Below are 19,512 nucleotides of genomic sequence, written 5' to 3' on the forward strand. Positions count from 1 at the left end.
AGAGGAGACTTAAACATACATGTAAAAACAAAAAAAAGGAAACCGGGTCTTTCAGCTCATGTAAATTTAGTCAGTCCATTAACTGCTGTAATCAGTAGAACTGATTATACAAGCCAGGGAGGTACCATTTCATCAGCTGTTGTACAGAAAATAAAAATGACAAGAGCCTTCAACTTCCAGTGTTCAAGACTTGGCAGGGTTAAGATAGAAATCCCAAAGATTTATGTCTCCATCAGTGATGATATAACTGGCGAGTTGCTTTATCTTAGAGGTTTGTCTTCTCAGTTGTACAGCCACGAGGAAATCCTTCCCCAGGTACAGTGTGGTTGCATGCCTGATGCATTATGAGTTCTTTAGAAGACATTAGTGTTGGCACTGCTAGTAGGCAGATACTGAACTTAAGTGTACCAGCAGCTTGTTCTGTGCTATGAATACCTATCTTCAGGAAAAATACGTGTGACTGAATTGCAGATATCCTTTTAGCTATTTGTTCTTTCCGAAATCAAGTTTCCTTGTGCTGTGCTAACAAAAATTGAGCCAGGGAGCTAGCCATAATACATGAGCAGCAATGAACCTTATATTACAGTTAAAAATAGCATTAATCAGAGCTATACACTGAATTTAAGCCAGTATTAGTCACAGAGCTGTTTGTTTTATTCCACAAGCAACATAAATATTCTTGAGCAATCAACTAGCCTTGAGAATTTATACACAAAAGACAATGAACGAAATGTTCATAAAACATTGCAAACTGGCAGGAGTTTTGTCCTTAACTGTGAAGACTTTTAGAAAATCTGTAAATGAAAATACAGAGGAGTGGATATTTCTCAAACTCTTGGAGGAGTAAAAGCTATATGTACATGTTTATTAGTAGTAATAATCCTCTTCCAGCCCTGGCATGGGACTGGTGGGGGGGATTGGAAGAGCAGGCAACCTCAGGAGGTAGAAGGGTAGGCCAGCCTCACACTTGGAAGAAATATTTTACAAAGATCTTGAAGACAACTTCAGATAGATGTAAGAGCCCTAACACACCATTCTTGCTATTGCTGAACACCTTCCATATGACAGCAAACTATAGGGTGTTATAGGTTTTATCGTGCATGGGCATTATAGTGAGGGAAGTTGCTGGATTTAACATTTTCTGCATGAATGGAAATTGGTTACTGGGGTGGCAGAGTCTGGAGGGAAGAAAGAGGCTGTGGATGCTGTTATGCAAAGAAGTCATCGAAGAACATGACTGCACTGTGATGGATAATATGTTGTTGGACTGCTGCCATTCACCGTGTGAGAGATTTGGTGGGGGGTGTTGCATGTAGCTGCAGGAAATGGGCTATTTGGAAGTAAAATTGCAATGATCTTCCTGGACAAGAGCTATGAGGATTGAAAGTTTGCAGGGATAATTCATCCTGGAGCAGAAAGGAAGCAAGAGCCTCCAAAGAGTCTTGCAGAGGTAATTGGTAAGAGGCACTGGGAGTGGAATATTTAGGACACAAGGAAGGCAGAGAAGAGAGGGGAGCATTTTGTCCTGTTGCTTGGGTGGGAGTGAGTGCTGCAAGGAGCTGCTGCCAAGAGGTTATTGGAAGGGTTACGTTTTGTGTGAGATTAAAAATGACAGGGTAGACCTTGCCTCTACTGGAGTCAGTGATGATAATGACTATTTCTACTGACATTAAGGTGGCCAGCGTCCCACTCATGATCTGAAATAAAAGCAGAAAACTAGGATAGCTTTAAAATCTTTTTGACATCAAATATCTGTGGCCACAGTAGTGATACTTAGGTGTTTACCCAAAAAGATCTCTGTTAGGCATTTTCTAGAAGAAGGGTATCAGTTTTCCATTTTATAGAAACGTAGGTCTGTGTGAGACCTTCACAAGGAGAAAGGAATTTGGGTGCTTAAGTCTGATTTTCACTACATTGCTGGAATTGGGAGAGGAGGGAGAACAAATACCCTGGCTCCTGGCCTGTTGATGAGACAGCTACACAGGCTGTTAAAGGACTTGTTTTCTTTTCTGATTACATATCACCATTTAAATCCATCAATCTCTACTTTAAAAGGAGAAGAGTGCATGCTCAATTCTAGAGTAATTAGGTAATGTTGGTATTATGCTCTGAAGCTGTAAAGTGCTAATTTATGTAAAAGGCAAGTACTAGTATTATTAGTGCTTGAGTATGACATCATCAGGCTGACGCAGAAGAGCAAAGTGTGAAAAATCACATATATCTGCAGTGCCTTCCTAAAACCAGCTTAAACCGAAATTAATCAATCGAAAAAATCAGTGTATCATAATTTTGCAGCATTCACAAAGATAGGTCTGATAAGAAAACAGGGTTTATCTCTATGTTTCCAAATAAGGGGCTACAAAACTTGAGGTTTAACTAGCTTTAGGAAATATAAACTATTTTGAACTATTTACATTTTCTTTGTTTGCGTGTCATTATTTTTCAGGGGTCCGACAGACTGACTAGTATTTCAGAGCAAAACTTGAAATGTACTGAAATCGAGTCTGTTGCTTCCGAATCCTATGGCCCACAAAACAGGTACTTACACAAGTGGAAACAACACTTGCTGGTGCCAACCAAAATGAAAGGCTAAGGGAAAACAGGAAGTAATCCACATAGAAAGTGTGTAACTAATCTTGAGAGGGATAGCAGCAAGCCTCATCTGCAGCAAGCATTCAGGAAGGGAGAAGCACAGATAGGCATCTTCTACACTGAGAATGGCCTGTCTGAGAGAGATTAACCCTTGCCACAGAAAACAAAGATAAGGTATCTTGTGTTCCAGAGAAAGACGATGTGAAGTACTGGATTGAGATGAGACCCAACTTGAAATACAAAGCCTCAAAATAGAGGTTTGCAGTAAAAAGAGTTACAGGTTCTCAATTAAAGAACTGCAGTGAAAATCCACTGAAAAGACAGGTCAGACTGGAATGATTCCCAAATCCTTCATACTTGTAAAAGGAAACCACACTGGAGAAGGTGCATGCGAAATAAGTTCCCTAAAATGCTGAACAAGACAAGGTTTATTACTTACAAATTCTCCTGAACCCACAGCATATTCATAAAGGCCTGAAATGAATGCTGCTGCTATTACCACACAGTACACACATTATAATTATTTAATTTAGGAGAAAAGCATAATCAAAGGAGAAAATGTAACTGAAACGGCAACTGTCTGCTGACAATGTGTGACATGTGACCAACACCACAGCGCTTGTAACCCTTTATCATCATGAGGAGGATTAAACTACTTCCCTATTTATTTAAATAAAATTCAAAGTGGCAAACGTGCTGGAGAAGCTTTAGTGACCACAGTGATTATACTAAAAAACTACTTTCCTATATGCTGCAACACTGTTTCTGCACACACTTGTTTGCTGTACACTGAACCCTTGTAGGGTCCTATGGAAGTCAATATTCCTCATGGGATGTAGAAATATTCTGCTGCATATGATACCATTAGGTCCAATAAGCATGTCCAAAGTCCCAAATCTAAATTGATATCCAGTACAGCAACAAAACATTTCTCTTATATAACCATTATGGTAATTTTACTAACATTTTCTTCATGTCAGAAATATTGGAACTGCAAAGGGAAAATGTGAACTTAATCAATGAAATAATACAATTACATTTTAGATTGGGTATTATTAAATTCCAGGCCAGACACTCACACAGATCAGTGTCTCAAGTGGACTGCTGTGCCATAAAGATGTGACCACCTGGAAATCCAGTCCCAAGTACAGACCATTGTTGGATTTAAGTTGTGTTAATTTGATCAGTTGGAGGCTTGAGAAGTTAAGATTTTGTCAACCTTACTCATACTGAGAAGTATCTTACTTCCTGCACAGCCCCACTGATTTAAAATAGAATATTTGTATGCAGATATGAGAGAGTAGGTTACTGTGTGAAACGATCTGCCTAAAAAATGTGACTGTTAATCGTGTGTATAAATGTGTCCTAGATTGGGGCCTATATTTATTATCATAAATCTTTCTTTTTTTGGAGCATTCCAATTCATTCTAATAATAAGCTTCAATTATTTGGTGGACTCAAATAAATTACTTGTCAACTACCAGTTCAATTAATTACAGAATGTATGCAATGAACACTTTAGGTGTAATCATCCAGGTCTAATACATACTTAGAAGTATGTACTCTGCTTTCTAATAATTTTAAATTAAATAAAACATTTCAATTCTACCTGAAGAAATGTTAACAGTCTTTGTTGACCCAAAACAGTAGTATTATTACTTGGCTTGGTCTCCAAATGGAATAAAATTTTGTTCATACAGTCTAGTTGGTGACCACTTCCCACCTCTCTGCTCTATTTGAACCCGATGTCATTTGGTTTGCTACAGAAGCTACTACCACTTTCTCAAAGGCACCTGAACGTTTTCCTTTTATTATTGCTGGTTCCCACTGATACCCAAAAGTGGAGTAGCGAAAGGGTTCATGCTGGGGTTCTATGTGACAGTATGCAAATGGTATGATACATGATCAATTATTTACTTATATGTGTGTTTATTTTTGTATATTTACATCCTCTTGAGCCTCTTCAAGAAAGGATGTTCTTAATAAGTTTTCCCATTTTTACAGTTACTTTTTCAAAGAAAATCCTTGCAGTGAAATTAATTACACTTAAGGAAGAACCTCAGTTGCGATCACAGTCTTGAAGCATTGTGCTGAGAGGCGTAATGGTAAAACAATGGAGCTTGTCACATTTCCCAAGACATTCTCACACGAATAAGACCATGCAGATGAAGGGTGCGAAGCCACATTCATTATTACCAAAATAAAATATACCAGCATGTTACTATCTTGAGCCATCTAAACAAACAGGAAAAGGTGGGTGGGGAGAGAGTAGCAGAATTTGCATAGCCTGTGTTCCTTACTTTAGAACAGCACTTTGATGCATACATCTTTGGTTCCTGGCACACAAACAAGGGATGCAAGCACATGAAACCCTCTAACATACCCCCAAATGCTTCAGGCATTTCCTTGCTCTGGGTAACTCTTTGCTTTTCACAGAGATTTGTTGCTAACAAATACACTGGTAACCCCCATTCTCAGCAGAGTAAGCACTTCCAATCAGCACAGAGGCGGATTACCTTGTAAAACCTGGTGAAGAAAAAGTGAGTCCCATGCTGACTACTGGAGATAGTGCATGCTCTGTTTCTCTCTGCACTTCCACCGACTCTCCCACACTAGCCAGCTGCAAGGAGTGCAGTACAGATTTGCTTTGACATCACTCCAGTAACTCCTTGTAACATACGCCCACCACTGAAAGAAATCCCCAGTGGGTCATCTCTTCCACACTTGGGCTGCCTACCTGGATGTCAGGAGCCCTACCTCAGTGATCAGTGACCTTCCCTGGGAGACCAGACTTGAAACAGGAGGGCAGTTGCTCAGCTCTGGCTGAGCGTCTGGACTGGCAGAGGGGAGCTGTGATGGCTTTAGGAAGTTTGTGCCTGGTATCGAACTAAGTGAACAGAGCTAATCCTATGTTTTCTGCCATAGTCTGGATTTTGGTGCTGTTCAAACAGCTGAATTTGCCAAAATAATTTCTTCCCACCTGGATACTTGGAAGATCTCATACCCAGACCCACGGCTAATCTTGTGTCCACTCTTCCCCCGCAGTCATGTAAGAATAACAGGTCTCTCAGTAAAGCATGTCCAAAAATGGAACCCCCTTCTAGTCGAAACCCATGTGTTTTCACCCCACAGACAAAAAAAGCCCACTGTTCTTCTCACAAAGGCAATTCCAGGGGAAAAAAAAAAAGTCATGTTGAGAGACCAAAACAGATTTCTCTGCTTTCTGGGTCCCCATCTGGAACAAACTTGTCATGTTCATTGTTTTTCCTTGGGGTGGGCAATGAAACCAGTGGCAGCCGTCCAGCTCAGCACTAGTAAAGCAAAGAGCTGGGGACCTCTTGCGCCACATCTCCCTCTTCCCTCCCAAGTGCCAGGTGCCCCGGGGAAGGGTGGGATTGAAGGGAGCTGTGAGGAAGTTAAAAGCGAGAGCAGCCTGAAAATCATGGCTCTTCTTCTCAACAGCAAAGCTTAATCATTTCTACAGAAAGGGCATTTCTTCCAGGATATCATTCTAATATAAAATTTCCTATCAGATAACCCTAGCAGATGTCCTGAACTGGGTTTTCCTGACTGCTTTGTGCCAGCGTGGGAGGGAACATATAGAAACTCACCTCCACAGTGATCTGGGACAGACAAGTCACAGAGAGTTAGGGATTATATTTTCAGAGTTGCAAAAAAAAAGGATTTAGAGATCCAAGTCCCCCTGAAATCCATTGCCCTGTGTATCTTGTTTCAGTGATATATCCCTGGAACTACAAGTATTTAGCTGGCCTGAACATTTCCAGTAAATACCTGGAAAAACACCATCTGGGATTCTCCTTTTGGATTTTCCTTTCCTTTCTTTCACCGCACTCCACAGATGTTCCAGTCTGGAAGGAGCGAGCAGGGCCGCATTCGCAACCCAGCCTCAGTGCCTCCCTGACCTTCTGATACAAAATATTAGCACCCAACTGAGGATCCATTTTTTCTCTTCTTTTCTGTTGTTGTGTTTGATATTTCCCAGTGATCTTTCCTAGATGGGTACAGCAGTCACGTTCTGCTTTCAGCTCTACTTGGATTCTTCACTGAGGAGTGACTCTGTGAACCCTGCTGCTTTCCTTCCAGCCCCTGGCCATCTCTGGCATTCTCCTGATACGCAGTGCCCTGCTTGCTTGCTGTTTGACTGAAGAACCAACTCAGGTATGCAGAAGACTTTGAAGAATGTGAGTGAAAATATTTGTTTAAATAACTGTGGCTTAGATCAGGAGAGGCAAACCGAGGAGATTCGGGGCTTCCTGCTAGCTCAGTGGTGATGGGCTCATGCTTCATCCTGCATTCCCCTGGCTGCCTGTCACCCATCTTCCAGCCAGTTCCTGGAAAGCAACCAACTGATTGTGTTCCCACTTTGCTATGGCCATAAACAATGACAAACTTGGCTTGCCCGGCACCGCTTTGCTGAGCCTGATCTGGACCCCATTGCAACCCCCAATGAAGAAAGCTCTGTCCTGGCCGATCCTTTGTATGTGGGCTGTAAATACCTGAAGATATGTTTTGTATGAGAGAGGTGTCATGGAGGCTGTGACTTCCCTACTATTGCTTCTGGCAGTCTCATGCCAGTTCTCCATAACTCACTTTGGCAAGCTGGCAGCTTCCAGCATCTGAAAGCTGAAAATAGGAAAGGGCATTTGCAGGGTGGTGATATGATGTGTGCTTGGCTTTGAAAAGGATCACAAACTTAAGGCAGTGGAGAGCAAAAAGGCATACCAGTATCACCATGGATATGTGACATTAAACAAACCACTTGTCATGATACACAGCTGACTACTTGCCAAATGGAACAGGATCTTCTTATTATTCATTGTTTTGCCCTGTAAAACCTGCACAACCACGAGAAGGAAAAATCTCCAGAAAGGTACTGTCACTTTTCTGACAATCCCTGGCCATGCTGGAGGTCCTGGTTCAACGGCAACTCCCTTCCACCTACTCACACGCATTTGAAGACCAAAAGGTCAAATCGTGGTGGGCACCCTACTTAATCGCCGCAGAAAAGGGAGCTGCAGGATGAGGCCACTTCCTCGAGGTAACTCTGACACTTGTAAAGCTTCCTGTCCTCCCAGGGCTTTGGTTCCATCCCTGCTGTCCCTCACTGCTGGGGTGTCAGCCGGGTGTTTTTCTGGCATCTCATATGTTCCCACCCACTGCCGCCTGCTCTCATGGCTTTGCTAAGGATTGCACCAGCCATGCAGGGAATGGCCCTTCTCCTCTCACCATCCACACCTCGCTGCACCCAGGAACCCCGCTCTGCCTCCGTCCCAGGGGGCAGACGAGGTGGAGCGAACCCTCCATTTGGTTTCAGCTTCGTAGTTCACTGCAGCCAGGTAGGGGCCTAGCCCCCCCAAAAGGGGGCAAGAGGGCTGCCACACAGACAGTGTCTTGAAGCATCCCATCTGCCCTTGCCCGTGCCTGCCCAGGGAGGACCTCCTGCACCGCTGCATCCTTCTGGAGCGCGTGGAGGAGCAGAAACCCGATCTCGGCCTGCACGATGGCCGCTCTGACCTCAAAATTGGAGCATACAATTCCATCTGTCCGGGGAGGGTGTCCTGCTTGCTGCTGCCCCCTCGGCGTGCCTGAGGGCAGCTGGAAGGGTGAAAGCGGAGAGGGGGAGCGGAAAGCCAGGCGAAGGCCCTGTGGAAAATAGGCCACCATCCCGCGCTTCCCTGCGGCAGGCCTCCCCCGGGCCCTCTGCGCTTCCCTGCCACTTCATCACGGCCGCCCTTTAGAGAGGAGCTGGTGGATGTGGAGCAAGAGGCAGGAGCGCTGGTCGCCGGAGCCGGGGGGGTGTACACGTGTGGCCCTGCCGGGGCGGAGCTGCGAGGCAGGGCGCTGCCGGACACGGGGCAGTGACAGAGGACGTGCCGGGCCAGGGCGATCGCCTTTGCGCAGTGTGCACCCACCCGCGCTCCGCGTGTTGTTTTTCTTTGCCAGTCCAAGAAAAACAGTCATAAATAATGCTAATAAACCCCACCAAACCAACCAAGGGCAAGAGTGGGTGGGCACTCATCCTGCACACCGCGGGTGGCTGTGGGGCAAACACGAAGGATGGGGGTGGGGGGGGTGGGGGGGGGTGTCACCCCCCCGCACACCTCCCGCATGTGGCACCCGTGTCTGTGGAAAAAGGTGGATCTGGGATCTCGCCTGCGGGAGAGGGGCCGGTCCCGGGGGCGCCCACGCGGGACCGGAAGACTCACGCCGGTGGGGACGGGCACCTGCACCGCGGCGGCGGAGAGGCGGACCTCGCCCTGCCCGGGCAGCGCTGCCGGAGCGCCCAGCCCCACGCGTGTCCGCGGCCGCCGCGCTGCGGCGACACGAGCGGACGGGGCGCGGGGAGCCGGCGGAGGGCGCGGAGTCCCGCTTTGTTCCCGGGGGAGGCGGGGCGCGCAGCGCGGCGCAAGCAACCCACGGCCACACGCGTGGGCCAGCCGCGGGGAGCGGGGTGCTTGGATGCCTTCCAGAGCCGCCTGGCCCCTTCTCGCCTGTCGCCTTGCGCGCGTGTGCCCCTGTGCGTGTGCGCGCCTGTGTGCGTGCGTGTGCGCGCTGGGTATTGGGTTTTGGTGGTGGGGGTTTTTTCTTTTTTTTTTTTTTCTTTTTTTTTTTTTTTTCCCCTCGCTTGCTCCAGGTTTTACTTCTGGTTGCCTGTAAGGGTTTTGCTCCTCCCTTCTGAAATCCTATATCAGCCGTGGCCAGAGCCGGGTAAGGAACAGCTCATTGTTGGCAAGTGCCGATGCGCCTCGCAGAGGAGTGAGAAACGGCTCCGGGGCTGCGGCAGCGATCGCAGCGCCGTCACGGGAGCGCCGAGGAGAGCGGGGCGGGGAAGCCCTCTCTCTCTATGCTGGGTGACTCTTCGTGACTGATTTCACCGCCACCTTTGAAGCACAAGAAGAAAGGAGCCGGGAGGTGAGTGCAGCGGTTCTCGTAGCTGGTGCCGGGTGTCGCTTTTGTGTGCAACAGGAAAAACGGGACTGTTTAAACACGCGAGGAAAGGTGTTTCTCAGCTGCCTGGCTTCACCTCCTTATCCGTGCGTTGCTGTATTTTTACCGAAATAATTAGGACTTTATTCCAAAAGTTGCTGACAGCGGCTAGGTGGGACTTCCCCGTGCTTTGCTTGTTCCCCGCAAGTTAGCGGGAGTGCCGTGGAAACCCGCCGCCTTCCCTGGCGGAGCCGGGGGGCTCGGCCGCCTTCGGAGCGGGCGGGGAGGCGGCGGCTGTTGCCGTACGCAACCCTCTCCTCCGCTGATAGGTATGCACAACTTGGAGTGGGAAGGCGTGCTGCTCGCCGGATTAGCAGAGGGGACCGGGATTTTCGTACCGCAGGCTCCCCTTTTATTTTTCCCTTTGTACTCCACGGTGGAGCCGCGGTAGGAGATTTTTTTTTTTTTTCCCCCTCCCGCTTCTCCGTCCGCCCCCGAGAAGGAGAGGACGGCGGGACCAGCGAAGTCGTTTCTCGCGGGGCCGGGCAGATGCAGGGCGGCTGGCTTGTCCGAGGGTGTCTTTTCTTAATGTCTCCACACGGTAACTTTCCAGGTGGGCAATGGCAGACCACATGATGGCCATGAACCACGGGCGATTCCCCGACGGCTCCGGCGGGCTCCACCACCACCCCGCGCACCGGCTGGGCATGGGGCAGTTTCCCACCCCCCATCACCACCACCAGCAGCAGCAGCCGCCGCCGCCGCCGCAGCAGCACGCCTTCAGCGCCCTGATGGGCGACCATATACATTACGGAGCCGGGAACATGAACGCGAGCGGCGGGGTGAGGCACGCCATGGGGCCGGGCAGCGTGAGCGGAGGGCACCCGGCCGGCAACATGCCGCCCCCCGCCCGCTTCGGCGGCTCCCAGTTCATGGCCCCCCCCGTCGCCAGCCCGGGAGGGCAGCTGAGCGCCAGCATGCAGCTCCAGAAGCTGAACAACCAGTACTTCAGCCACCACCCCTACCCCCACGGCCACTACATGCCGGACTTGCACCCCGGCACCCACCAGCTGAACGGCGGCAGCGGCAGCCAGCAGCAGCATTTCAGGGACTGCAACCCCAAGCACGGCGGCGGCGGCGGCAGCGGCAGCGGGTTGCCGCCCGCCGTCCCCCACGTCCCCGCGGCAATGCTGCCGCCCAATGTCATAGACACTGACTTCATCGACGAGGAGGTCCTCATGTCCTTAGTCATCGAAATGGGGCTGGATCGCATCAAGGAGCTTCCCGAGCTGTGGTTGGGACAGAACGAGTTTGACTTCATGACAGACTTCGTTTGCAAACAGCAGCCCAGCAGGGTGAGCTGCTGATTCATTTCAAACAAACAAAGGACTTTCTATCGGTGCGAATGAAAACATTCCCCTAGACGCGGTGTCTCACTTTTCAGGGCTTGAAAAGGTGAGAATCTGGAAAGCAGAGTCAACTATGCGCTTGTATAAATCCTTTTTTTTTTTTTTTCTTTTTTGTTTTCCCCCCTCCCCTTAAATCGCTGCCACTTTTTCTGTAGCCTTGACATTCACGTCCCTTCCCGTAGTAATAATTTCTAGCGAACTATGCCTTTTTATGTTGGTCGCTCCCCTTCCCTCCTCACTCTCTTCCATTTCCTCGCAGTAACGTGCCCATAATTCCCACAGTGCTGAACTGTTAGATATTAATCTTGGCAAATTGCTTAATCTTGTGGATTTTGTAAACGATGATTTCCAATGACTTGAACTGCATTCAAATTCTGAGTGAACAGGGAAAAAAAATTGCATTAGTTGGTTGCATGAACTTTGAAGGGCAGATACTACTGCACAAATGCTGCCATCTTGCTTAATTTTTAACTATGCATTGCAGTGCAGACTAATAATTTTTTTTTTTCTTCAATACGCTAAACTGGAAGCTTAACAGATGTGGGCCAAACCTTTCCAGATCAGGAAAAGTAATACTGTTACTTAGAAAAGTCTGCTACCCATTCCCCCTCCCCCATATGTACAGACAATAATATGGTGTGGATGGAATGTTGACTAGTGGCAAACATTTCACAGATTATTTTTTTTTATTTTGTTTCTGTCTTCAGCATTTTGACACTGTGCTAATATAGTTTATTCAGTACATGAAAAGATACTACTGTGTTGAAAGCTTTTCAGGAAATTTTGACAGTATTTTTGTACAAAACATTTTTTTGAGAAAATATTGTTAATTTATTCTATTTTAATTTGCCAATGTCAATAAAAAGTTAAGAAATGCTTTAGTTTTTCTAGAAGTCATTTACCAGTATTTTTCTTCAAAACTCTTCCCCACTGTCCCTGGTAAGTAGAACATCTATCTGTACAACCGTGTTGGTGTGCAAAAAGACATTCCAAAATAGAAGGTACACTACACCCATATATATGTCATGGTGAACTTGGTAGGTGAGCGGGATTTGAACATACTTACAGCATAAAGCCTCATACGTAACATTGTAATATGCCTGTCAGTGTGGTTTTATGAAAAATGAAGTTGCCGAGGCGCAACTTTCTTGTGACTTGCCAACATACTTGCTTTAAATGTAGTTGTCCAGAGTTATGATGCATAAAGTATTTATTATATTTATCTATTAAACTTGTAATTTTATAAATCTGCTTTCATTTATATAGTAGACTTTGTTCTTTTGTATATTTATCTCACCTGGAAGAGCTGTGTAAAAAGACCAAGTGCTTAACGTGCAAGTGTTGGTAACTTGGGAAGGGGGGGGGGGGGGGGAGGGGGGGGTGTGTCTTCCCGACCCTCTCACCTACCAGGGTTAACACAGGAGACGATTGCTGCATCAGCCCAGATCTGCATCACACCAGAAATGATTGTGTTTCATTTCCAGTGACTTAGGAGAGGGGGCATAGATCCTTAAAATACTCTACCTTGGGACGGCTCTGACCCCTCCCAGATGTTGCTACCAACTAAAGCCACAGACAAATCCATACTGGTTTACTTTAAATATCTGGGAGAAAATTGCCCATTATAATAAGGCTACTGACATCTTGCTCCTTCAGTGCCAACTGTTGCAGCCTTCTGACCCCACTCAGCCTTTGGCAAAGCTCCCGCACAAGTTATGACACGACTGTGGGATCAGGACCCTAATAACACATGTAATCCCGTTGAGCCACGCTGCCCAAGTTCGATACAGGAGCCATACCACCGTGCTTTCTTTTTGCTTACTTCTTCAGCCACGTCTTCTGAATTTATTAGGAAGAAAAACAGCATGGTGGATGTAGTTAAATTTTAAACCTGGGCACGTAAACAGGGGAGGATATCACCACACAATGGGAGCGTAAACAGCAGTGTTTTGAATCAAGCTGGGAAATTAAACTGATTACTATTGCTAAAAATGTCCCAGCTGGTGAGAAAAGTGATACTTGGCCTTCTTTGCCTTACAGACATCAAGCAGCTACTCTGTTTTATGAATGTAAAAAAAAAAAATAAAAATGCTTGTATTAAAGTATTAGCAAAAGTAGAAAGAGGAAAGTGTACACTTCTGGGAAAACCTGGCGACAAAATGCTCTCTGCAGGCAGTAACAGCCCGTTCTTGGACAACTCTCAGTACCCAAGAATTTAAAAAAACAACCTTCTGGTGTCAGCCAGTGATCTCTAATGTTTTGAGACAGTAAATTTAACATCAAATGGCAGTGAATCATAGCTTATCAGCTCACCAGTAACGTGAAAGAGTGTTTAGAAGAATACAGCTGTAGTTTTAAGAGCCATTGCCCAACTTGCCACTATATAAACCCTTTTTTCATTTCAAGGCTGTTTGATCTGCACACGTTGCATTGCCCTCTTCTGCTGGAGTTTGGGAGGGTGATTTTTCTGGTTCTAATCAACTTCTTATCAAACAGACTATCAAATTATTGTGCATAACAAATTGCATAGATATGTAAAGCCTCCACAATCTCCTAGACCAAAAGGGAATACTCTTGCTTTATTGATAAACACTTTTGCTTCATAAAGTTGGTTAAACAACAGATCCTCCATGGTTGAGACATCACTACTTACGTCTGTCAACACTAAATCTGTCCATATAAGCTTTTCCAAGAATAGGCAGTTTCACGGGCACACTGGTTGAGTCTATTTGTGTACTACTCCTTGTAAAACTTCTGAGAGCTGTTGCCTCTCAACAACAGCAGCTACTGAAAGCAGTGGCTTTGGGCAAGCCATTGCCAAGGAGTTTTACGATCTCTTAAAAGCAGCCCCCAGGGAAATTTGCAAAATAATCATGTTGCCTACCTTGTCCCTTAATTTCTAATGAAGAGTCAGATCCCAGTGGATAGCACGACTACGTATTTTCTTTTATCCTAGTATCATCCACTGAGCATTATTTGGGGCCTGACACTCATCGGGCCTGACACTCATCTTCCTGACGTGAACCCCTTGGCAACGCTCCCATGGGCTGAAACAGTAACAGGCCTTCAAGTAGATCCTCTCTAGCCTCCACAATGTTTAGAAATGCACTGAAGTAATTTATTATTTGAACCCAGCGATTAAGTGAAAAATGCAGAGTGACCCAGTTTTCCAGCTACTGCCAGATCCTCATGAAGGACGTTGCCGTCTTGCGTCCCATGAAGTTGCTTTTGTTACGTTTTGGCTTACACTTTCAGTGCAGGAAACTTGACCTCTGTACTTTGGCTGTTTTTCAAGAGCTTCCAACATGGTACATGAGATCTGCTCCTCTCTAAGCCACGTCCATAAATAGACGCGCTGCTTTATTCGGACGGGAGATCAGCCCTAAGCCGCCCCACCACGCAAGGCACGCTCGCTGGAAAATCAGGTGCCGATTAACGCGGTGCTCTGCCTTTTTTCCCCGGGAATAAAGAATTCACGGGTGGGCGCTGGGGGGCAGCTGCCACACACCCCCCCCACACACACATACCCACACGACGAGGCTCCCCCGCTGCACGGCGGGGACAGGGCGCTGCGGGAGACCCGGCCCGGCCCGGCGCGGCCCTGCTAGGTCCGGCCTAGCACGGCTAGGCCCGGCCCGGCTAGGCCCGGCCGGCGCGCGGCGGCCGCAGGCACCTGCGCGCGGCGGCCGGCGGCGCCACAGCGCCCCCGTGTGGCGGCCGTCCTTCCTCCGCCGCCCTCCCTGCGCCGCCCTCCCGCGGGCGCTGCCGGGCCCCGCGCAGCCGCTGCCGGGCGCGGGGGGGAGGGGAGCCGAAGGGGGCCCGCGGCGGGCCGGAGCTGCTCCCCGAGCACGGGAGCTTCGGCCACGGAGGGAGGGAGGGAGAGGAAGGGCACGGCCCGCAGCGAGGGGAGCCGCCATGCGCCCGTTTGGCGCCGGTGCCCGTCACAGCCCTGGGCGAGGCGCCCCGGCGGGCCCACGGCGCGGCACGACGGCCCCAGGGGGTGCGCGGCCTCCCGAAATTTCTCGGCGTGGGTTTAGGGAAGAAGCAAACAAACCTTGTGGAAACATGCCTGTTGGTCTCACGGTTTTTTTTTTTTATTTTTCAAAGTTATATAAACGAGGATTATCCCCTGCTTATCTTGTCTTGCAGGGGGGATTGGAAAATTCCAACATCTGGATTTGCAGAGTTCCTTTCATTTGTTGCTTTTTTTACTTACTTTTTTTTTTGCTCTTTTTCCCCCAGGAGATGTTTTCCACACTCCAGATCCGCAAGCTAAGTTGGATATGAAGCCGCTGGTGTTTGGCCAAAAGCTATGGCATGTGTCTGTGGAGCCACATTGTACTTCTTCAGGGCGTGGGTAGCTTCTGCGGCAACGTCTTGCTATAGGAGCCCTCCTGTCCCTGCCCTGTCCCTCCTGCCCTCTGCCTCGTGCCCTCCGGGCTGTGTGGCACAGCAGGGCTTAACCTGTGAGCTGGTACCCAAGGGACCGATACCCCCTCGTGTTGGAAACCTTAGCAAAATCAGGGCGGGTACGGGCATGGAGAGGGGGGAAATGAAGTCAGAAAAAGCAGGTCTTGTCCCTGCCCCTACAGCTACCCTTTTTGAAGGCTTCATTTCTTCCAAAATGCTCACTGCGGGGCTACCACTGGCAGGAATAAGAAATGCCAGTGTTACATATCTGGGCTACACACACCGACCTTAACCTGATCTATACATCACTTACAGGGATAGTACGAACAAGGACTAAGTAACATCGACAGGAGCTGTTTAGATGATAAGACAAAATATTTGTTTTAAATAGGCAAATATATTTGTCAGATAACACTGCATGTGCAATAAAAGTAAGATGAGGAATCAAAGGAATTTGGAACCCAAGGCAGCAGCATTTTCTCAGGGTTTCATGTATTCTAAGTGCATCATTTTGTCAGTACAGAGGAGGTATTTTACATAATTTCTGAAAATATATTTACACATTTCAATATGGTGCCACTATTGTGCTTGCGCAGAAGATAAAGCTGAGTCTCAGTAACTACAACAATAACGAGATACATCAAATGACTGAACAGATGAGCCGCTGTTATGGTAGGTTCTCTTATTCTCTTCACCTCATTTTGGAAAGAAATTTGCAACACCAGGCTTTTAATAGAGATGGATCAGGTATTGCAGTCCCTCTCCATCTGCTGTGCCCTTCCTCCTCTTGAAAAATTACAGTGGGGCAATTTGGTCACAAGTCTGAAACAGATTTTGAAAGACACATATTTACCATATTAAAAATAAGCTAAAGATTTTCCAGCTTATCAGGCTTCGTAAAATGCTGAACACTTTTTTCACCTTTTTCTTTCACCAGGCCATTTTGTTATCTCTATTGGCATGTTCGTTTGGCAATATTATTCCCTATTCTATGGGCAATAAAGTAAAATAAATTTTCAGAATTGTCAAGCTCCTAAAACCATGGCTGAATTTACTAGTATGAGTACACAGCATTTCTTAAGATCAAAAGTTAATACTTAGCAGACACTTGTCCCAATAAGATGCTGAAGGCACACCTACTTATGTGCAGTTTTGACCAAGAGCCTCCCAGCCGTTGCACTGTGAGTTTTCTACTGTAGCCTGCTTAGCTAACAGTGCACTGTGCAAGAGAGGGTGAAGTTTCTGGAAGTCTGTAAAATGTTTTACCTGCTGCTATTCAACAGAAGTAACGCAGAGAATTTCAGATGTCAGTCTCTCTGCCAGGATAAGTATTTAAAGGTTTATTACTCAAAACACTTTGTTTTCTTCCAGCTACGTTATTGGGTCTTATAATGCATATTATTTTTGTCTACAAACCTTGTACAGCTATACATCATCAACTTGGTATGAAGTAAAGTATGTATTTGAAGTCAGGAATGTATTTCTGAGATTCTCCAACAATAGGAAATGACACCAAGCCTCTGCACACGTCTGCTTTGTACAGAAGCTAAATAGTTATATTTTAGGTTGCTCATGGGATTATAAGTGTTCTGTAGTTATATTTGGGGTTGCTTCTGAGTTGCTTATCAGCAGGCTGCACTAAGGCTAGCGTGTAATCCGACAGGGAGGTGAAGGGCAAGGTGTGAACACAGGTACCGAGATGAATATAAAGCCTTTCTAAGTAGTAGGCAAAAGAGAATTAGTTATGATTGTCACTGAGAAGATTTTAGAGGGTAGGTCTGAAAACCAGTCAGCCTTAACCCACAAACTATAAACACGTGCCTGTCTGTGGAGTGGTGGGGACAGCTTGGTTTTGCTTGTCATGTCTGATGGGGCACAACACTGTACACTGGAGAAGTAGAGAATTCGAGAAAAATGTGATGTGTTAACCTTCTTCACAGAACGTTGTTTACAACATAAACCTGGATTTACCCTGGCAGAGATAAGTGAGCAAAGTGAGTGGATGGAGCCGACACAGCCTGCAGTCCTGTGCTCTGGCTGCTCTGCTCTTGGGGATGGACGCAGATCCGTGTCCTTGCTCCTGGAAGATGAGTAGGAAGTCCCAGTCCTAGTCAGCCACCATTGTAGACAAGACGTGGACTTGAAGCCTGTGTTCAGTCCTGCTTTTAAAACCCACCTTCTCTCCTTTTAAATTCCCTGTAGTCCAGTACCTCAGCCTCGCCTGGCGGGTTTCTTTTTGGTGGCCAGGAAGCACCAAAGGCCCCATGCTTTCTCTTGTCCTCGCTTTAGTTTAATCAGGGTGAAAATAAGCCGTTGAAAGCGTTTTGAGGTGGTGTGTGTTTGCTTTGGGATGCGGTGGTTCATTGCAGCCGTGCCCCAGGGTGGCAGGGGAGGACGACAGCTGGTCTGTCACAAGTCACCTTGTGTGTGACCTTGCCCTATAAGGGCAAGAGAAATCTCTGACAGCTTCGCAGATGGGGGACCTACTGCAGGACAGGCCTGACATCCCATCGTGTGGCTTCTTTTTCTCAGCTCTCGCCTTTTGAGACGGGGTCCTCTTGCCCGACGTTTTAATCAAACACTTTATGTGAAAGACAGCAATGCACAGGTAATCACACAGATTTTTGAAAGGAGCTGTTTAAATTGTTGATAATTACTTGGAGGTACTTAGTTTCAATTCACAGTTTATATGTTGAAACAGAGGAGGAGTGATTTAACATGCTAAATAGACCCGCGTTATCAGAGTGGCTGCAGTACTCAGAGCTTGTCCACTAGGTGTAGCTGAAACCCTGCGTTTCTTATCAATTAAGTCTTCAAAAGAGCAGCTTTTTAATTTGATTTATCGTATACGTTTTAACCGAATGAAGGGTAGTCAGAGTGTATAGTGATGGATGCTTTTGGAGCAGAGCCTTTGCCTGGTGCAAAAATTACATCTCAGCAATTCCACAATGCCATCACAAAATTTAGGTTAATACGCACAAGGACTCTACTCTGGTTCCTCTAGACCAGACCTTCTAGTAGAGAGCTTCTAGTCCAGGAGCCTTTTTGATGTGGTTCATTTTACATGTAAATATTGCAAGCAATGAAGTAATCTATTAGAGGAGCTAGCTTTGGTTGTGTGTTTTTTCCCCAAGAACTATTACCGAGGGCAGTGTTTAAAAGAGGAGATTGGTTCCACAGAAACCAGTGAAGCAGAGCACTTCTAAATTCCAAAGCTGAACTATCAGTTAGTATTTTGGTGGAAGGAAGGAAGGAAGGAAGGAAGGAAGGAAGGAAGGAAGGAAGGAAGGAAGGAAGGAAGGAAGGAAGGAAGGAAGGAAGGAAGGAAGGAAGGAAGGAAGGAAGGAAGGAAGGAAGGAAGGAAGGAAGGAAGGAAGGAAGGAAGGAAGGAAGGAAGGAAGGAAGGAAGGAAGGAAGGAAAGGAAGGAAAGGAAGGAAGGAAGGAAGGAAGAAGACTTTGCTTCCTTGCCTCTCCTTCAGATCTCTGTAGCTCTTTCAGTACGTAACAGCTTTGCCCTGAATGGTATCCTCATAACTTTGATTGAAGATAAGGCAAAACAAGAGAAGACCTGGTGCATAAGCCAAGTGCTGGAGGTCCATTCTCCGTTTCTTGTTTGGTTGGGTATTTTTTATGGTTAGCTTTCAAAAGGCAGTGATCTTGATTTATGAATTGTGAAGATTAACAGAAATTAAGATTATTATTCACCTTTGGTTTTCCCAGGTAAGCTTCATCACCAAAATCTAGATCAGTGATACTCTGGGTCTAGTTCTAACCTAGGTAACTGCTTGGCCAGTCATGTCCAAGTCAAAAATCAAGGCCTGACTGATGACTTACCCTTGGGATCCCTTTTAGAGAGCAGGCAGTACTTTATGTCAAAACTACATTGCGTATTCTAAGTCTAACACAGTTATTTCAGTTTCCCCTAAGTCACCCCACCAGCGTCAGTGGGCCTAAAAGTGCTCTGAACATGTTATTCATTTTAGGAGGACTATACATTGCTTGTCCAGGGTACACCATAGTGGTGTAAATCAGTCTTGGGTCCTGTAAGTCCTTCATGAGAGTCTGGAGTGGTGTTGCTAGAGTCCCTGCTTGACCAAGTTAAAGCATTACATGAGCACAGCACTGTAGGTGCAGACATGAACCATCTTCTGT

The 19,512-nt window shown here is 46.7% G+C and overlaps 1 protein-coding gene across 1 annotated transcript; it reads left to right on the forward strand.

Moving 5' to 3' along the window:
* The first annotated feature begins 8,872 nt into the window (after nt 1-8,872).
* CITED2 (Cbp/p300 interacting transactivator with Glu/Asp rich carboxy-terminal domain 2) lies at nt 8,873-12,210 on the forward strand. The gene is made up of 2 exons (XM_074818919.1): nt 8,873-9,525; nt 10,154-12,210. Exon 2 carries the CDS (start codon nt 10,161-10,163, stop codon nt 10,905-10,907), a length of 747 nt encoding a protein of 248 aa, XP_074675020.1. The 5' UTR covers nt 8,873-9,525; nt 10,154-10,160; the 3' UTR covers nt 10,908-12,210.
* Nucleotides 12,211-19,512: the final 7,302 nt, after the last annotated feature.

This window comes from Strix aluco, chromosome 3, assembly GCF_031877795.1.
Source record: "Strix aluco isolate bStrAlu1 chromosome 3, bStrAlu1.hap1, whole genome shotgun sequence".
Classification (NCBI taxonomy): domain Eukaryota; kingdom Metazoa; phylum Chordata; class Aves; order Strigiformes; family Strigidae; genus Strix; species Strix aluco.

Bases quoted from the DNA above. Each gene is read 5' to 3' on its own strand.
- CITED2 (XM_074818919.1), top strand. From the start codon at position 10,161: ATGGCAGACCACATGATGGCCATGAACCACGGGCGATTCCCCGACGGC.